This window comes from Pongo pygmaeus, chromosome 6 (genome assembly GCF_028885625.2).
Source record: "Pongo pygmaeus isolate AG05252 chromosome 6, NHGRI_mPonPyg2-v2.0_pri, whole genome shotgun sequence".
In the NCBI taxonomy this organism is placed as follows: domain Eukaryota; kingdom Metazoa; phylum Chordata; class Mammalia; order Primates; family Hominidae; genus Pongo; species Pongo pygmaeus.
In genome coordinates, this window is record NC_072379.2 from 79,701,399 (window position 1) to 79,720,791 (window position 19,393).

The 19,393-nt window shown below is 40.5% G+C and overlaps 1 protein-coding gene across 2 annotated transcripts in view; it reads right to left on the reverse strand.

The window, feature by feature from the left end:
• Positions 1-915: 915 nt before the first annotated feature.
• The window catches only part of C1GALT1 (core 1 synthase, glycoprotein-N-acetylgalactosamine 3-beta-galactosyltransferase 1), a 128,132-nt gene continuing 109,654 nt past the window's right edge, over positions 916-19,393 (reverse strand). The window contains exons 4-5 of one of the 2 annotated variants that reach the window (XM_063667547.1): positions 9,312-9,433; positions 916-1,399 (exon numbers count right to left, since the gene is read on the reverse strand). In XM_063667547.1, coding sequence (XP_063523617.1) covers positions 9,350-9,433 — 84 coding nt within the window. In that variant the 3' untranslated portion in view covers positions 916-1,399; positions 9,312-9,349. The remainder of the gene's footprint in view (positions 1,400-9,311; positions 9,434-19,393) is intronic. The other variant, XM_063667548.1, reaches the window with a different exon arrangement.

The window sequence follows — 19,393 nt, forward strand, 5'->3', positions numbered from 1 at the left end:
ATTGATTAATGAATGCTTTCATTTATCTAACCAGTATCTATCCAGTGAGGCTGTGTGCAAGTCACCATGTTAGGCTCAGGATGGGGGTTGGGGAGAGAATTGCTCAGAAACTTTACAATCTGATGGATGCTAGTGATTTCTTAGGATCTTTATTATGATGTTATCAAAATCTATCTACATTTTTAAAGAATTCCATATCACCTAAGGGACCTCAGGAAACCAAAGACATGCATACTATGGATCCTGCAAATTTTCTAATTCTTTTATTCCTTTGAAAAAAGCTGTCTATAGAGAAAGATCTTATTTATTACTGGTTAATTTCAAAAAGGTTTTGAGGTAGCAGAAAAGGGTCTCCAGCTATAAGTTGAAAAAAGAACAGCACAAGTGCAGTAAAAAAAAAAAAAAAAAAAAAAAAAATCCTGCATAACAAGACAATGTACCAAGGCTACATCTGTCCCTGGAAAAAACTCAGTATTCCTATAGGAAATCACTCTGCCATTCGAAAGCTTTGCTAAATATAGTCAGGCAGCAGAGCCTAGGCATTAAATCAGTAGGGCTGGTTTGTTGATTATTAATGGATTAAATTCTGGAAGACATAGTGTCCTCTAGGAAGGGCCCATCTACCCCTTGCCTATGTATCACCCTACTTTTTATCTAGGCTTTATCTGTATTGGGGAAAATTGTTCCCAGTTACCACTTCCCTGGCACCTTAGTGGTAATGAGAAAAGCTCCCTGCATGGAGGAGCAAGGCAACACCCTACCATGTGATGCAGCATCAGTGGGGTGGGGTAGGTGGGGAGAACCACTTTGAGGGCTGTTTTTGGGACTCATCATGGACAAAACAGATTCTTTGCAGGTCAAGGAAAATAAATAAATGGTGTTGGGGATGGGAAAAGATAGACACATGAAGAAATATTAGAAGGATTCTCTTTTATTTGAATGCATATTTTCTTATTGCTTCTACATCCAGAACGAGTTTTTGTAGGCTAGCTGGCTCTTCAGTTCTCCAATAATGAAAGTGAGATGGAATACTAGCCAGTTTAATTAATCATTGATTTTAATGAATGTTCACTGTGCACCTGCTATGTGCCAGGCTCTTCCAGAAGCTGGGAAACAGTGGTGAACAAGACAAGAAGCTCCTTTTCTGGGGTGGGGTGGGAGGATAAACATTCCAATAGCCAGCATCCTGATCATCTCGATATGCCCTTGACCAATATAGTCAATATTTTATTTGTTGGTGTATTCTTGGCTTCCCATCCATATACTCTACTTATATAGGACATGACAATAGGCCACTTATTCTCAACTCCCTGGACACTTAGTCTCAGCCATGTTGTACTTGCTCTTCTTAGTCATCCTGATGGTCTTGCTTTCTGTCTCATTCACTCCTATGCATTGTCTGCAACAGAAGCACAATGAGCAGTTTTTAGGATTTAACCAAGATCTGAGGCCTAAGGTTCTACCCCCGGCCTTTTCATTTTCATAGACTTCCTGGCTCAACCATACCCCTTGCTTTGCCCAAGCCTTGCTACAAGCCCTCAGCTCTTACACGTGCCTCTCCCAGTGTTGACTTGTATATACACTGTCCTGCACCTGCTCTCACAACTGACCAATAGGTGACTTGCAGCACATGTACCCGTGCTGAGAAATATCAATATCTGTCTTCCTCTTTGCCTGCAAGCCTCAGTAGGAGTGATGCCCATCTACTATGCTCTAAAACATCTCATCCCTATTGAAATTATTCTCATGTGAACAACTACCCTCTTTAAAAACCAGAATAAGTTATTAGAGACTTGGATCTAAACACCTTAGGAATGGTGAAGGTAGAAGACAAAGCCCCTAACCCCTATACTTGGGCATGTACTTGCTGGAACAAGCTTGAGATTGTACCTTGAGCTGGAACATTTGTGAAGCACTGCCCTGTCACACCTCTAATTTATTACCACCTGCAGATATTGTTTAGGCATCATATATTACTCTAAGAATTACCACTACTTGCATATAAGGTCATTTTTACCCTAAGGTAAAAGTAAATAGTTGACAATGATCGATGAGCAGTCCTGGGTAGTGTTCTCTAAGAGATAAGACCAGAGTGGCAAAGATTTCCTGCCTAGCAACCCCTCCCTTTTATGAACAGGTACTGTGACTTGTCTTGGGTTTCACTTCCTACTCCATTCCTTCTATTCCCCACTAATTTAGGACATGTACCAGTCTGCAAGAGAGTTTGAGAGGGAAACACTGTCCTAAAGGGCTATAAATGAAATCAAAGGCATGGTCTCTGGGGAGCTTCTCTATGTCAAAGAGAATCAGATCCTCCAGGTACTTTGATCTACTGGGAAGATCGGACAGATTCATGAAGTAGACAAAAAGTCGTGTAAAGCCACATAACAAACAAATGCAAATTGAAACTAAATGCCCAGTATGACTATAAATTCTAGAGAGACTTGAAATAGAGATGTAATACATAGATGACAGTAAAAGAAGGCTTGCTGGAAAAAGAATCCTCTCAAGATTGTGGGTATGGTGCCTCTTGGCAGTCTGCACCAGCACAGCTGCCAGAAAACAGGAAATCTGGCCAGAGATGCTAGGAAAAAAAATCCAATGTCTGTGACAAGCTGTCAGACAGTCATTAGCATTCCCCTGACCACAGAGGAGCTCAAATTTGAAGGTCTCGCCTGATCAAACACACTTTCTGAGTAATGAAGTATTGAGCCAATCCTTGGAATAAAAAGCCTGTAAGTCTCCTTGGAAATAATACTGCCATTTGGAACACGTTCATCTCCTGCTTGTGGGCATATCCCCTCTGGGTCCATTTGCTTTCTAAATTTCAACTATTAAAATGGAAAGAAATGATTTGCTATATCTAAGGTGGAACTAACATGTGATCCATGTTCGGTCTTCCAAACAGGGTAACAAAGGTGTTGGTAGTTCTGATGTAATAAATAGTACTTAAGTTGACCTAATACATTTCTGAATAAGAAACTATTGTAATTGTAAAACAGGTAGTTTAAATAGGATTGATCATTTTTTCCTTTTGATAAATTTACCTACTTGTAAATTATGCATGTTTTAAATGCATTTGCTTTTTATTCAAAGAACAGAAATACCACTTTTTTCTACTTGTCCAAATTTTAGAAAGCTTATTCTTATTGCATATTAATGTTAACAAATACATACTCAGATTTCCTAAAGGAAGTCACTGGCAACATGTCTGAGTTCTATACTTGTTGCACTATCAAAAAGAAACACTAAGTTTACTTAAGGTAAGTTGCATCTATGAAACAGCATGACTCAAGGATGAGAACACCTGGGCTGCTGCCCCATTCTTAGATTCTCAGGAGTCAGTAATTAATTCTCCATAACTCATCTTGGCTGTATATCCTTAGGATTTGCTCGGATAACAAGAGTTTTTTAAGAAACATGCTGAGTGAACAGCATTGTTGGAGGTGTTAGTTCCTTATTCAGCTAATAACTTGGCTTCTAAGGGGTTATACCCAAACCCCAAAAGCTGTAAGAAGAATTGAATTAGTAGCTATAAAACTATGATTGCTGGGGTGTGTATATCCTTGGACTCAAAGTCCTAGAGGAATATTACATAGCAATTCCTCCCCAAACAGATGTAGGTTCCTGAAAACACCGAGTGAAGTAATATTTGAGGCTGAAGAACTTAAAACCATACACAAAGAAATAGAAAACACTTGGCAGACTCAGGTTATAAGTAAACTTTAAATCTCTTATATTTTAAGGCTTACTAAAATACAATAACAAAAACAGAAACCCAAACAGAAATTATGTTCATATTATTTTACATAAATAAGTGATTTATAGTTAATTTCCATTTTTCATTCTTTTGCTGGAAATTTAACTGGAAATCCTTCCATCATTTCAGTAAGAGGTATCTAGTTTCATTTAAAAAATGTCACGGCTCAAGGCTTTCATCAGAAATCATGTGTCGTCCCCCTTTCAGCTCCTTCTGTCCTTAGTCATGCTGTTTTCTTCCTCGTGGCTGCAAGATACCTACTGCATCTGTCAGCATCAGGACCACTCACAAGGCAGGAATTAGGAGAAAGCAGAGGGGAATAGCAACATTCTTTTCTTTCTGAGGCTTTGTCCCCTGCTGTGGAAGGAAAGCATCTAGAACCCCATTCACCTGCATCTCATTGGTGTCACATCTGCCCCTTAGCCAAAGGGGGGCCTAGGAAGTTAAATATTCTGAACTGATGAAATTTCTGCCCTAAACAAATAAGTATTTTATTTCAGAAGAAGAGGAAAATTGAATCCCATAGATAACTAGCCATATTTACTGCAAATCTTTTTCTGAATTTGTAACTCTGAGGTTGTTGACACCCATCACCTACTTCCCAGCATCCCAGCTCTTCAGTACTTCTCTTTACTCATATATCCTCGCATGCTTTGGTTCTTAGGCCTTAGGTTACTTTCCATTATCTTCTTTTATCTTTTCAGTATTCCATTACACATATCTATTCCTTTCCTGCCAACTTTCTCTGCCTCCTTTTGTCTATGACTAATTTGTTGTTTTTTTGTTTTTTTCTAAGTACCCCAATAGGAGCTGCTGTTAATCCAAAATTCTTTTGTTAGCCAAAAACATACCCAGAAATAAATTCATGTATATCCATTAGTCAGATATTTTTATATATATTAAGTTTTATATCCATAAAATTTGTGTGAGTTTGCTAGGAGTTCCTCCCAAGGGGGTGGCACTCAGATAGGTCTTTGGTTATGGATGGAGGGCCATGAGCTCAGGTGACCCAGGTGACTGGGACAAAGAAGCACAGTCCTTGTGGAAAACACAAAGGTCTAAGAGTAGGGTCTCTGAGACTGGCAGGAGCCGAGGCAGTATGGAGATTGGAAAAGGGTTGTATGAGGGACTTGTCTTTGCAGCATTAGTAAACATGCTGCAGTACTTTGTTGATTTCTTGATAAAATCATGAAAAAAATTATATGCATCCAATACTGAATCTACTTTAAGCACTTGTTGGAAGTAAGAAGGGGTGGGTGGCTGAGATACCAAAGTGAACAGCCAGACTGACCTAGACACAATGAGAAATGGAAGCACCAAGTCAGCAGAGGAGAGCCTCCCAGACATCCTGCACAGCATGGGCAGTGTGGGAGAACTCCAGATGTCTTTTTTCCCAAGAAGCAAGCTCACACACCCCCGTGGACCCCTTGGGACCTGGGGATGAAACTGTGAGACAGACTTTCTTCTTGGGAGAAGCAGACATCTGGTAGTAAAAACTACCTTTGAATCTAGACAATCTAATTGCTCAACTCTAACCAATACACAGTTTAACAAAATGCTATACATGTAAGGATTTTCCACACTACCTACTTCCTTTTATGAAAATGAATCTGGTGCCCATTGGAATGTGAGAAGATGTAATAACTGGACAACAACAAAGACAGTAAGGAGGGAGGAGGGCTGAGATGTCGGGTGCAGGCCCCAACATTTTTGAGCAAGACTAACTGCCAATGAAGAATGAAAAGGAGCTGCCATTGACAAATGGTTGTACAGGACTGCCAGCTGGAAGAACACTGGAGGGAAGGGATGATACTGAGCTAATGTATTGAATGTTGACATGCTGAGCCTTCAAGATCAAATAGCTCATGAGAAAATGCCTGCTTGAAATGATTCTATGTTCAACGTGTGCTCTTACAATTTAGACATAGTTACTACATTTGTTTTATATCATCAGCAGTGATTATACAGTGCCCTAGCTTTTCCAGTTGCTTCTTAACACATATAGTCTATCAAAATCTACAAGACATGGTTTAAAATGAGAGGTAAATGAATGCTTGCATTAGGTTTTGGTTACATTTAGATCAGGGCAGTGGGCTTTGTGTTGAGTTGCTGCTATAGGAATGGAACTTAAGTACCAGATCTTTGGAAAGCTGTGCTGAGTTTGAATTTTGAACTCTCGTCCTGATCGTATGGCAACTTGCATCACTTTTTTCTCAAACTATGACCATGTAAGCATCATGGACATAATGATGAGAGAAGATACTTTTTAACTAATTATAATTATAGAGTGAAAACACAACTAGAGTTTATTACAACCCTGAATTAATAACACATTAAAGTTATTGCCATATAAAAATAATATATACTCCTTTAGCTTTTGTTCCAAGATATTCAAGAAATAAGGACATTTCCCTTGGAAATAACTATATTCATGTCAACATCAATTTCTAGTCCTTATTTTCATGTGTAAAAGTGAGAAAAATCTAAAATCACATAATCTTCACTGCTCTCTTTGCCATTTGTAGAAAATGCTAGCCAAGTTCTCAGAAATTCCCAAGTTTCTTGTTAAAATATATTCATTGAGTTGTAATTAAGTAAAAATAATAATTTATGTAGAAGACAATCATGGATAGAAATGAAATTTTTAAAAAAGCTCCAGTATCCTTGGTTCTTGTTTTTGTTTTTTTCTACATGAAATGTCTAGTGGAAAAAAATCCATAAAAATGAGTCACTCAATTGTTGCAAAGTATATTGTCATATCAGTTGCAATGGTCATTTTTTCATTTTGTTAAAACAGTTTCTCTAAGAAAAGGAAAGTTATTTCAATATGCTTTAACCCCCACTAAAATTTTCTTATAAAAGCAAATAATTTCTCTCTGGTCACACCACGTTCTTATTAGATCAATATTTAGATGAATTAATTGTGTTCATTTTCATGTTTGAATATAGCTACTGCATATGCTAGGTAAAAGATAAACTTTCTATTTTTAAAAATTGTCAACTATGGCATTATTTGGTTGTGAATAAGCAGACTTTTATGGCTTTCAAAAGCAAATATAATAGTTACAAATTTAACTTATACTACAATTGAGATATGCTCCTTTATTTTTATCTATAAATGTTGCGAACTTCTCTCTGATCTCTAGTAGTGGGGGGAAAAATCTCTAACGTTTAGCCCTATCTGGATGAAATCTTAGTTCCAATTAGTAAGCAATCCCTTCAGATAATAATCAGCTCTTGGAAAAAAGACAGAAAAGGAGCCTTCCACATTTTTTATCTTGAGTATCCCCACTGATTCTTCCCTAAGATGGCTTCCGTGGATCTGGGGGGACAGGTGTGGTTTTTTTATGCATCTTTCGGGTGGTGGACCTAATCCACCTGGTTGGTACTTGCCCAGCTGGCACCTGTGGCTGAATTCTGTGGCTGCTGCACAATGTAGAATGTCCATGAAGTCCCTGCCTGCAGGCTCTGGATTGTCTTCATGCTCCCCTCTATTCTCCACACAAGACTTAGCATTCTTCACATTCTTCCGGACCTCTTCTTCAATGCTGATGGTTGGGAATCATTAACGCAGTCCCTGAGAAGAAATAGTTGTTTCTTTGGTCTTCATGTGGTTAGAGCATGGGCTCATCTGGGATAGGGTAGGGGTGGGAGGACTTTGTGGCCACTCCGTCATCATCATCTCATCTCTTCTTGACTGATTCAGTCCTGTCCTGGTTCCTCGGGGGCTACAGACACTTCTAATCCTGGGCCTGGTGACCCACTCTGTAATGCTCTCTACAGGGCACCCCACTGCCACTGTAACAACCCCCACTGGGCTGCTCTGCACCAGAGACTCAGCAGCTGCAGGATCCTATATAAATACCACAGAGCCACGTGGGGCCACCACAATTGTCTTTTGACCTACTGTACTGCCAAGTGACACGGCTTCTCTCTGGGTGGTGCAGAACAGCCTATGAGGCTGCCCCTGACCAGTCCGAAGGGAACTAGGACAAGAGCAGCCCTACCCATGCCTAATTCTGCAGTTTCTTCAGTCCTCTAAGCTGGGTGGGGCAGGGGTGGGGTAAGGTGTGTGGTGCTTGGAACACACATCATCTCTGTACTTGACTTTCCTAGTTCTTCTTTTCCATTCTGCTTCCTTCTTCCCACCATCCTTTGGGGAAAAAACGGGTGGGTTGTCTATTTTGTGATGTCGTATCTTCTGCCATGTAGCAGCAGGTCTTGAAGCTTTGCTGTCATAGGGAGTAAAGGTTTCTTCTCTAGCCCACAGGAAAATTCTCTAAGCTGGATCCTCCAGGCTGGGATTATGGTATGTTAAAGAGGAGACAGAGTATTTGGGAAATCTTCTCTCAAGGAAATAACCTGACTTGAAAGTCTTTTTTTTCCTGCATAATCTTATTTTTTTAGTGCCAGAATCGGAAAAATATAATATTTTTGCATTCTTTCTTTCTTCAATTAGATGGGCACCCAAGACAACTAAGGGAAGGCTACCCTCTCAGAAGGATGAAAGAGAGAAGTGCTTCAGTAATTTTCAAAACTTTATCCAGTTGCAAAATAAACAGGTTGCTGTGGGAAGCCCCCTCATTTCTATATGGAAATGGATGTGTCAGCTTACCAATTCCTTCAAAAAAAATCATGGAAGAGGCAAAGTTTTGGATCTTTTTCTTGGTGGAGTTTTTGTTACCATATAAAGAAGACAGAACACTATTTGTTTTTGCAGGCAAACTTCTTGCAGCAAGTGCACAATAGTGTATTATACAAATAGCTACTCATTTTTATTTAGTTTTATTTTATTTTGTATTCTAGGCAGCAAAGTTTGATGTTTTACCAAGCATAGCAGGAGGTACCATCAGTAAGAATTGATCCACACACGAAGTGTTAGCTAATGGTTCAAAAAGAAATCTTGGATGAGATTGAACACATTGATTCCTTTCATAGTTAACTGAAGCAGTTCACAAGAGAAGAATTCATCTACACTCTCTTCCTCAGATACTGCAAAAATAACAACAGCTGACTACAGTCATTAATATCACTTGGCTCATCAAGCTGAATACCTAAAGGGGAATAGGTTTTGCATTCTCTATAACTTGCTTCTAGATATCCTGGTTTTCCACTTAAATTTTAAAACAGATCTCATAATTAAATAACATGCTGAAGCTTGTTTGATACATCTCCTTTCAATGCAATTAAAGAAAAAATTTCAGTGCCACCAAATTCACCCATCACAAGGGCTACTTTTCCTAGACATATGAATTTTCCACTTTATCAGATGTTGGTATCCAGGGTTTTTCAAGTCACACAAAGTCACATATCCTCAATGCTTGGCTATGATCAAATCCCTCCCTTGTATGTTCATGATAACAAGTATATCTTCTCACATTAAAAAATATTTAACGGGCCAGGTGCGGTGGCTCATGCCTGTAATCCCAGCACTTTGGGAGGCCAAGGCAGGTGGATCACAAGGCCAGGAGTTCGAGACCAGCCTGACCAACATGGTGAAACCCCATCTCTACTAAAAACAGAAAAATTAGCCAGGTGTGGTGGTACGTGCCTGTAATCCCAGCTACTCAGGAGGCTGAAGCAGTAGAATCACTTGCACCCGGGAGGCAGAGGTTGCAGTGAGCAAAGATCGCGCCACTGTACTCCAGCCTGGGTGACAGAGCGAGACTTCGTCTAAAAAAAAAAAAAAAAAAAAATTTAATATCAGAGTTTCAATGTTTGAAGTAACAAGGTACACAGTTCATTCACACTGCAGTCAGCGCGTTCCATCCCTACTTGCCAATGTAAGAGTAAAGCTGAAAACACCACAGGAGTTATTGGGGAATAAGAGGCTGTCAGTCCCCACAGTGTAAGGAGCCTTCTGGGATCTTGCAGTTGCCATTGGTTGAACACCCCCTCATATGTTCAAAGCCTTGTGCTGCAGGCTATGGAGAGCCTTGCGTGAAGCACACAGCTGGGTTTCCCCATCAAGTAGCAAAGAAGACCCCAGTTCTCTGAGACTCACCATCTATATAGTGTGAGGAATAAACAAAACTTGTGGTCGGGAAATAGAATAATGTTATATTTTCCCATAAATTCTTCCAAAAGTGAATTGTCAATTGCAACTCAGCAGGAAAAATGTCAGTATTAGTGTTGGGCAAGGGACTAATCCAGATTCAATAAAAAGTCTTCAATTCATTATAAGACATTTCCTCTCAGGTGAATAACTAGTCCTTTTCATGTTGGAACAGTTATAGAAACTGAATCTTTTTAGTTTATAAAAATTTTGCCTTAAGGTAAGCAACACCTGTTTAGTGAATCTGGAAAAAATAGTCTTTTATTTATTTATATATTTAATGAAATGCCAATTCTTTTTGCAAAGAAAACTGGGGTATGAAGATAAAAGGGTAAAAAAAAAAAACCATGTTCTTTGATGCATTGTCATAGTGAATGCATATTAAATCTCTATTAGTGACTGTGCAGTATATAATATACAATATCAGTTACACATCTCCATCTGAAGGAAATTAAATCCTAATTATACAAGAGAAACCCACAAAGTTCACTTTTTCCTTTTAAACGGCAAAATGTTCATTGAGAGGAAATAGTTACTTCTCTGTTCCATTTAATTTTCATAGAACATATGTGTCTGAGGCTGGTTTTAAAGAGTGTATCAGGCATTGTTGGGAATAAACCTGGGGAAAAGTGCACAGGAATAAATTTGGAGAGAGCTGCTTAGCCCTGTGACCTTTACAAAAGTATGTCATTGTTCTGTGTTTTGTCTGAGAAAATGAGCTAGCGATAATATCCCAGGTGCCTCACAAGACACACATTCCTAAAGTGTAAGGAGTCTTCTGGGATCTTGTAGTTGACATTGGTTGAATACTACCTATGTTCAAAGCATTGTGCTGCAGGCTATGGGTAGGCCAATGAACAAAAGGGACCCAGCTACTCTCCTTAGGGAGCCCACACACAACTTTCTATGCATGGAATCACTTCCAATGAGAACTATCAGAAATGACTCAGGGTTATGGTAAAGGTAAAAGACACACTAAATGGAAAATCTGGAAGCTTCTTTAGACAAACAGATTGTGTCTCTATATATATCTAGATTTTTAAAGTGTGTTCTGATACAGAGTTAACATATTTCTGAAAAGTTGTATAAACTGATTGTGGTGAGCATTTTCAGAAACCCCCGAGCTCTCATCTCATCCTTTGTCTTTGAAATTAATGTGAAAAATGAGCACTATCTTGGCTTTCCTTTCTCTTCTCCCATTTATCCCCATATACCTATTATTTCTGATTTATTTGTATAATATGGGCTTTAAAGATTGGGTTTTTTTTTTCTTAACAAAAGGCTTGTAGACATGTCTTCTTCAGGTTATTTTCTTAGTTATTATTTTCTGCTATGTCTAATACCAACATTGCCACAGGGAGTGTGTAAAAAGGGAGGAATGCAGATGTTTTTCTATTTGTTTTTAGTATCATAGAGTGGAAAAAACACGGACCAGTTAGAAGCAGCTTCATCACTATCTGTGTAGGTGACCCTAGAATGTGGGTGACTTAGACTTCAGTGCACAAAGAATTGGATGGTTGTTAATGCAAATAACCCAGTCCTCAACACCAGAAATTCTTTCTTGCATTTAAAAGTAGTCCTGTACACAGTTAGAAATGCTTTCAGCTGCAAGTAGTAAAACAGTAAATAATAATGTCTCACATAATAAGTCTCTTAATAATGGTTCTAGGGTTGATGCACCTCAACAATGTCATCAGAGTCCCTGGTTCTTTCTTTTTGTCCTACCTTCTCAACATTTTAGCATTTCATCCAGTCATCTCAACTTATGACCACAGGTAACTGCTGCTCCCAGTGACACAGTCTCTCACATGCTCAAGGAATGGCACCAGACAGCTCTCCTGTGTACTTTGATCTTTTTTCTGAAGCAAAAGCTTTCCCGAGAACTCCCCACTCCTGGTGGAGTCTCCTTATATGTTTTTGGCTGATTCTAGCTGCAGAGAGATGGGAAATGTATTAGGGTTCTCCAGAAAAACCAGTAGGATGGAGATATATATAAAGAAAATAAGATTTAATATGACAAATTGGTCATGCAGTTATGAAGGCTAAGAAGTAAGCCCCACAATCTGCCATCTGCAAGCTGGAGACCCAAGAAAGCTGGTGGTGGTGGTAACAGAAAGGGGTCCCGATCCAGACCCCAAGAGAGTGTTCTTGGATCTCCCACAAGAAAGAATTTGGGGCAAGTCCATAGAGTAAAGTGAAAGCAAGTAAGTTATTAAGAAAGTAAAGAAATAAAGAATGGCTACTCCATAAGCAGAGCAGCAGCATGGGCTGCTCAGCTGCTTATACTTATTGTGGCTTCTTGATTATATGCTAAACAAGGGGTGGATTATTCATGAGTTTTCCAGGAAAGGGGTGGGCAATTCCCAGAACTGAGGGTTCCTCCCCTTTTTAGACCATATAGGGTGAATTCCTGACATTGCCATGACATCTATAAACTGTCATGTCCCTGGTAGGAGTGTCTTTAGCATGCTAATGCATTATAATTAGCGTATAATGAGCAGTGAGGACGACCAGAGGTCACTCTTGTCATCATCTTGGTTCTGGTGGGTTTTGCCCAGTTTCTTTACTGCGACCTATTTTATCAGCAAGATCTTTATGACCTGTATCTTGTGCTGACCTCTTATCTTATCCTGTGACTTAGAACACCTAACCTCCTGGGAATGCAGCCCAGTAGGTCTCAGCCTTATTTTACCTAGCCCCTATGCAAGATGGAGTCACTCTGGTTCAAATGCCTCTGACAGTGTAATTCAGTCCAAGTCCAAAGGCCTGAGAACCAGAGGAGTTGATGGTGTAAATCCCAGTCTAAGGACTACAGATGATGAGATGACCCAGGTCAAGAGGTGAGGCAGGAAAAAGAGGGCAAATTCCTCCTTCCTCCACCTTTTGTTCTATTGAGACCCTCAATAGATTAGATGATGCCTACCCATGTCGGGGAGGACAACCTACTGAGTCTGTTGATTCAAATGCTAATATTATTTAGGAACACTCTCACCAACACGCTTGGAAATAATGTTTAATCTGGGAACCCCATGGCCAGTCAAGTTGCTCCATGAAATTAACCTTCACAGGATGGTATTGGGAAAGAGAAATGTGATAACATGACTAGAGCTGAAAATTGAGAACCATGGTTTATCCCCTCTGGCCAGGCATGTGGCCATCTGAGCACACCTGAGGTCCTGTTGTAAGTGAAGTAGCAGAGGATGGCTGTTAGGGACACAACATCAGTGGTTACCACCACCCTGAGGGCAGCTGATGCTGGTGTCCATTAACCACACTTTAAACCACTGGTTGCCAAACATCTGGGTTAAATCAGAATCATCCAAGAGCTTTAATAAGTGCAAGAGGTCTGGGCCTCCCTGATTCAGTGGGTCAGGGTTGAGGCCTCAGCATCCTGACTTCCTAAAAGCTCATTAGCTTAAAAACAAAACAAAGCAAAACAAACAAAACTCAGGTGATGCGGTGATTCTGGTGCACAGCTAGGATCGAGAACTTACTGGACCAATCATTTAATTTCTCCGAACAGCAGTTAGAAGCCCATGGAGATAACATTGGGATAATAATAGTGTTTGTCACAGAGGGTAGGTGTGAGGTATAAATGGTTTGGTATACATAAAGTTGAAGCTCAAGCCAGCACATAATAGTTTTGGATCTCAGTCCGCCTTCCCCTTATGCCAGATGCCAGATGGTTTTAGAGGCAGATTCCAGTTTCTTCCAAAGAAAGTGTTTTTCAAAAATAGTGACAAGTAGACTTGTCTTGGCTACTGTACTAGTTCCCTATTGCTGCAGCAACAAATTACCACAAACTTAGCAGCTTAAAATGACACCAGTTTATCATCTCACACTTTTGTAGGTTACAACTCCAGGCAGGCTAGGTTGGGTTCTATACTCAAGAGTCTCACAGGCCAAAATCAAAGTGTTGTCAGAGCTTTTCCCTGGAGGCTTGGGTAAGAATGCACTTCCAAGCTCACTGAGAATATTGGCAGAATTCCATCCTTGTGGTTTTAAGACTGAAGTCCCTGTTTTCTTGCTGGATGTCAGCTGGGGTCCTCTGCTCCTAGAGGCCATCCACATTCCTTCTCATATGGTCCCCTCGATCTTCAAAGCAGCAACTCTTTAACTTCCTCTTCTGTCCCTCTTTGGAAAAGCTAATTTTACAGGCTTATGCGATTATACTAGGCCCATGCAGGCAATCTCCTTATTTTAAGGTTAATTGTACCTTATAACATAATCATGGAAGTGATATCTCAATCTTCACAGGTTCTGAGGATTAGGATGGGACATCCCTCAGGGCATTTTCAGAAATTCTGCCTACCATAGCTGTCTGTCCACTTTCCTGTTCAGCACCCCTTTCCCCCAGTGGCTCTCATCCAGCCTTCAATCTTATCAGCTGGTATTTAGCAATCTCCAGGTGAAGTGTTAGCATCTATCATGTCTTTCACTGCAGCTCTATGTAGGTATAATCATTTCCTATGTTGGGCAAAAACCAAGGCAGGAATGACAGCAATTTCACTTGCTGCATTTGTGGGTCTCATGGACATAGAGGAATAGCAGGATGGCCTGACCTCAGGAGGTTCGGGGCCTCAGGTATTCAAGCCTAGGATTTCAGTTAAACACAAAATGACAAACAGCAAGAGGAGATAGGTGAGGGACACTGACAGGTAAGCGACACTGACAGGTAAGCACTTCTGGAGTTCAGAAGCTGTCATGAATAAAGATGATTTCAGAGCAGATGGGCCTGGAAAATCTTTCCACGGCCACTCCAATCATACTGCACTGGCAGCCACCGACTTTCCTCCTTCCTAAGCTCAATTCTACTTTTCACAGAAGCCCAAATTGGTTCCGGCAGATCTGAAATTACTGTTTTGGAGCAAGGCATACCTTGTGGTTGTCCAGATAATTTTTTGGGAGTTCTCAGGCCAATATTATTTTAGTCTGCTTTTCAATCTTCAAATTGGAATATTTTTTAAATATTGAAAATCAGGCCAGGCACACTGGCTTATGCCTGTAAGCCCAGCATTTTGGAAGGCTGAGGCAGGAGGATTGTTTGAGCTCAGGAGTTTGAGACTAGTCTGTGCAACATAGGAGACCTCGTCTCTACAAAAAACGTTAAAAAATGCTGGGCATGTTGGCACATGCTTGTGGTCCCAGCTGCTCAGGAGGCTGAGGTGGGAGAATCTCTTGAGCCCAGGAGTTTGAGACTGCAGTGAGCCATGACTACACCACTGCACTGCAGCCTGGGTGACACAGTGAGACCCTGTCTCAAAATAGAAACAAACAAGCAAACAAACAAATGACCAAACAAAAATCAAAGCACAAATAAAAATCAAAGAAATCTACTGGAAATGGGAGAGTCTGGGGTAATCTTGAAAAACCAAAATGAAAAAAATTACAGGTTTGAAGACAGAAACTGTAGATGAGTTTCATGGCCACTTTTTTTTACTGTCATTCTATACGGAACACTGTGGTATGTGGGCCAGTCCCCACTTCAAGTTTGAGGCACCCATTTTTCAGCTGCTGGGAGTGCTGGCCCCTGATGACCCTCAGCTGAGTTCTTCTCAGGGAATTAAGAGGAGCTGAAGAGAGCCATCTTGTCCAAGGTCATGGCTCCTCCCTGGGTGGTCCTCATCCAATGACTGGTAAATATTAGGGTAGCAAGGACAGACTCAAGTAGAATAAGACTGAAGGGCTATCCTAGCTGCACATTTTCCCTGAGGAATTGGCTTAGGCCTTTGCTAGGACTGCTTCATGGTCCAACTTCTCCCTCCACCCAGTTCTGCTCCCTCCACCCAATTCTGCTCCCTCCATTTCCCCATAGGCATCAATCTCAAAGGCACTATAGGGTATCCAATCTTTTGGCTTCCCTGGGCCACACTGGAAGAAGAACTGTCTTGGGCCACACACAAAATACACTAACGATAGCTGATGAGTTTTAAAAAAAATTTTTTTAAAAGAAAGTTTACAAATTTGTGTTGGGCCACATACAAAGCCGTCCTGGGCCACATGCAGCCCACAGGCTGTGGGTTGGTTGGACACACTTGGGTCCTACAACCTTCCTGTATGCTCATCTGTGGCTAGCAATAGAGTTGAGCAAGTCTCACCAACCTTGATAGACTGTTTGCTAGAGGCCTTCAACACGTGTGCCTGTGTGTATGGGTCCATGTGCACGTGTCTGTTTTCATGTTAAATTGACAATAAATGGGCAAACGATCTAACAGTTTAAAATGTGATTGGAAAGGAAATTCTTTAGATTTTAGAATCCCATCACAAGCTTCAATTTTTCTTTTTAAAGTGTCAATTTCATCCCCGCAAAAAAACAGTTCCAAAAGTGAACAATGGAAAGGTGAAAATTTCAGAGAGGCGTAAGTGTGTGAAATTCCTTTCATTCAATGATGCACTAGAGATATCTGCATTTGAGCATAGTCATGATGAGGTAGATCGTCAGCCATAGTTAGCTATCCAGGATATGGCATTTACAAAATAATGGCATTATGTCAAAGTTCAAATGAATACCATGTTCAAATGAATACCATTTAAGAATACCCCACTGTCTTTGGAAAAATGGCTCAAGGAAATTATTTCCCACAAATCCATCTTAGTTCTCCTGAGGAATGGTTGGTTGGGGTAGTGGGGAATGTGGCCTGAAGAGGTAGCTCTGATGAAGTGCTACTCCTCAGGTTGTAACTGGGCCCCTCTGTAGAGCAGCATATGCCCGGACTTGCTGACCTCCAGTGGGGATATTTTAAAGTGTTAATTTCACTGAAACTGACATGCTGATGCTAAGCTAGTATTAGAAAACTTCCCAAGAGAAAAATAGATACTATGTAAGAATAGGACAAGGTGGAATTAGTCTGGATATTAAGACATGTGAGATTCACATATGTAAGTATCCACTTGTTTCATGTCCCAAGATACCCAATTCTATAAATATTTTCTAGGTCTTCTACTATCTTTGGTTTTCATGGAAATTGGGATAGTTTGAAAAGAGCACTCCTTAATTCAACCTTAAAACAGTTTAGGGCATCAGGTGCTCTTGAATGTGGTGGGAAACTAATAAAGCCAGTTGTGTATGAGAGGTTGAGTGGAAGGTCCTGGTTTCCTGTGATATTACATCTTGGGTAAAATGTATCTTGGGGACCAGGCCACCTTTGTAAAATCAACAGATTGGCCATAAGATTAAAAATTATGACTCAGGAGTCATGCACCCAGAGGTTACAAGATTATTAACCTCCCCAATTGCTCCTATAGATAACATTACTATTATAAAACCTAAGATTGGTGCTTGAGATATCTTTTAGACCCTGCATTCTGATGGATCAGCTGGCACCACCCAGACTGGTAAACCAACTCATCTGGTCTTGTGGCCCCTACCCAGGAACTAACTCATGCCTGCCAAACTGTCTTTAAAAAATCCTAGCCTCCAAATTTTTGGGGAAGCTGATTTAAATAATAGTAAAATTCTGGTCTCCTATTTAGCTGGCTCTATGCGTATTAAAATCTTTCTCTATTGCACTTCCCTGTCTTTACAAATTGGCTGTATCTGGGCAGCAGGCAAGATGAACTGGTTACAATCTCATTTGATTCTTTAAGGATAATACTTTGCTAAACTCTCTTTGAGACTTCTTTACCTCACTATGATGTTGGTCAGCAGAAGGCCAGTGGGGTTCTTAGATTTTCAGTTGTATATACACCATTGCCACCATGTGGGGCAGCATAGATTTTATGGCTGCCATAAGGTGTAACAGATTCATTCGTCCTATTCAAAAGGCTACTGACATATTCCTGCCAAAGACAGAATTCAACCAAAAATAACTAGAAAATGTAACTGAATACCAAAAAAATAACAGACAATAGACCTAGACCAATAGGGGATCTTGATAATGGGACTATCCAACATGGATTCTATAATGCTTATGCTTAAAATGTTTAAGGAAATAAAAATTAAGATTGAGAATATTGGCAGAGACCTGGAAATATAAAAAATAACCAAATGGAAATTCTAGAATTGAAAAATTTGATAAATGAAATCAAGAACTCAATAGATGGGTTTAACAGAGAACAAATACTACCAATAAAACTTCTTTATTTTTTTGAGACAAGAGTCTCACTCTGTTGCCCAAGCTGGGGTGCAGTGGCACGATCTTGGCTCACTGCGATCTCCACCTCCCAGGCTCAACTGATTCTCATGCCTCAGCTACTCAAGTAGCTGGGATTATAGCTGTGTGCCAACACACCTGGCTAATTTTTGTATTTTTAGTAGAGATGAGGTTTCATCATATTGCCCAGGCTGGTCTCAAACCCCTGGGCTCAAGGGATCCACCCGCCTCGGCTTCCCAAAGTGCTGGGATTACAGGCATGAGCCACTGCGTTTGGCTGCCACAAAACTTTTCATTACAGAAGTTACTGAGTGACCTCCCCCAAACTCTACAAATTCCACATGAAGCTTAGCCTCCAAAAGGCAAGCTCATTTGCCCTGGACAGTTCATGGCTTTATCTTTGGTGAATGGGCATTTGTTGTCTTTGAGTTATGTTCTTTACTTCCAAGTCCTTATCCTTAATTGGTCATTTTGGATCAACATGTCTGAAAAGTATTATCAGCTCTAGTTAAGTTGGAGAAGCCATCTCTATACACTGAGTTCCTGGGGACAGGATTGTATCTTTTCCTCTCTGCAATCCCAGGACCAGCAAAATACCTGGGGGCAAAACTAGTCATTCCTATGAATGTAATAGGACTTGAAGAGTAGAAGGAAAGCGAGGGAAGGGTTAATGACAGACTTCAAAAAAACCAAACCCTAGGCCAGGGCCTGGACTAAGCAACACTTCAAAGTTGCTTCTCCTCTCAAAGCAGTTTCTTCTGTCTGTGCGTCCCCTAGTTCCTCACCACACCCTCAGTCTGGCTAGTCCTCCCTTCATAATGACAGGTCAGAGATCCTTACTGAACGATATGGTGTTTATTCTCTGTGAGAGTAATATGTAATATTAAGTGGGAGATTTCACTCAAGACCTGATTGGTGGTGATGGAGAAGGGGGCCAGTCTTTTTCCACTTCTCTAATGGTAATGTTTTCTCCCAACTCGCTTGCATGTTTACAGCAAGCTTAAGTGTACAGCTAAATTTTACCCAATGGAAATTATGGGGATCGCAATATGCAATTTAAGTAAGTAACTCTTTAGTTACTTTGACCCAACTAAAATACTAAAGCAGAAAAAAAAAGGGGTGAACCAAGTTGCAGACCTCTTCCTGCAAGCAACGTAGTGAGGTAGAAAATGGGATGGATGTACTTGTGTTCCCTCAAGATATATCTCCATTCTCCATCCAAACTGTTGAACTAAATGAAGAGTGAGGTCATTGAGGAATGAGTTTTTCCCCGTTTTGTTAATGGGGGAGGCTAATATTCCTAGCTCTAAAATGTTGTCAGAGCGGTCAAGAGTTAACAGCAATTGTCCGTGGCTCTAGAAGCCTGATTGTTACTTGTCAAATTGCTGCCGGTGTTCTTTCCCACATGAAAGAGGGGGGTGACTGACTGGCTATTAGGGCAATAGGGGATTTGATGTGTTTTACCACACCCCAGCCTCCTGAGTG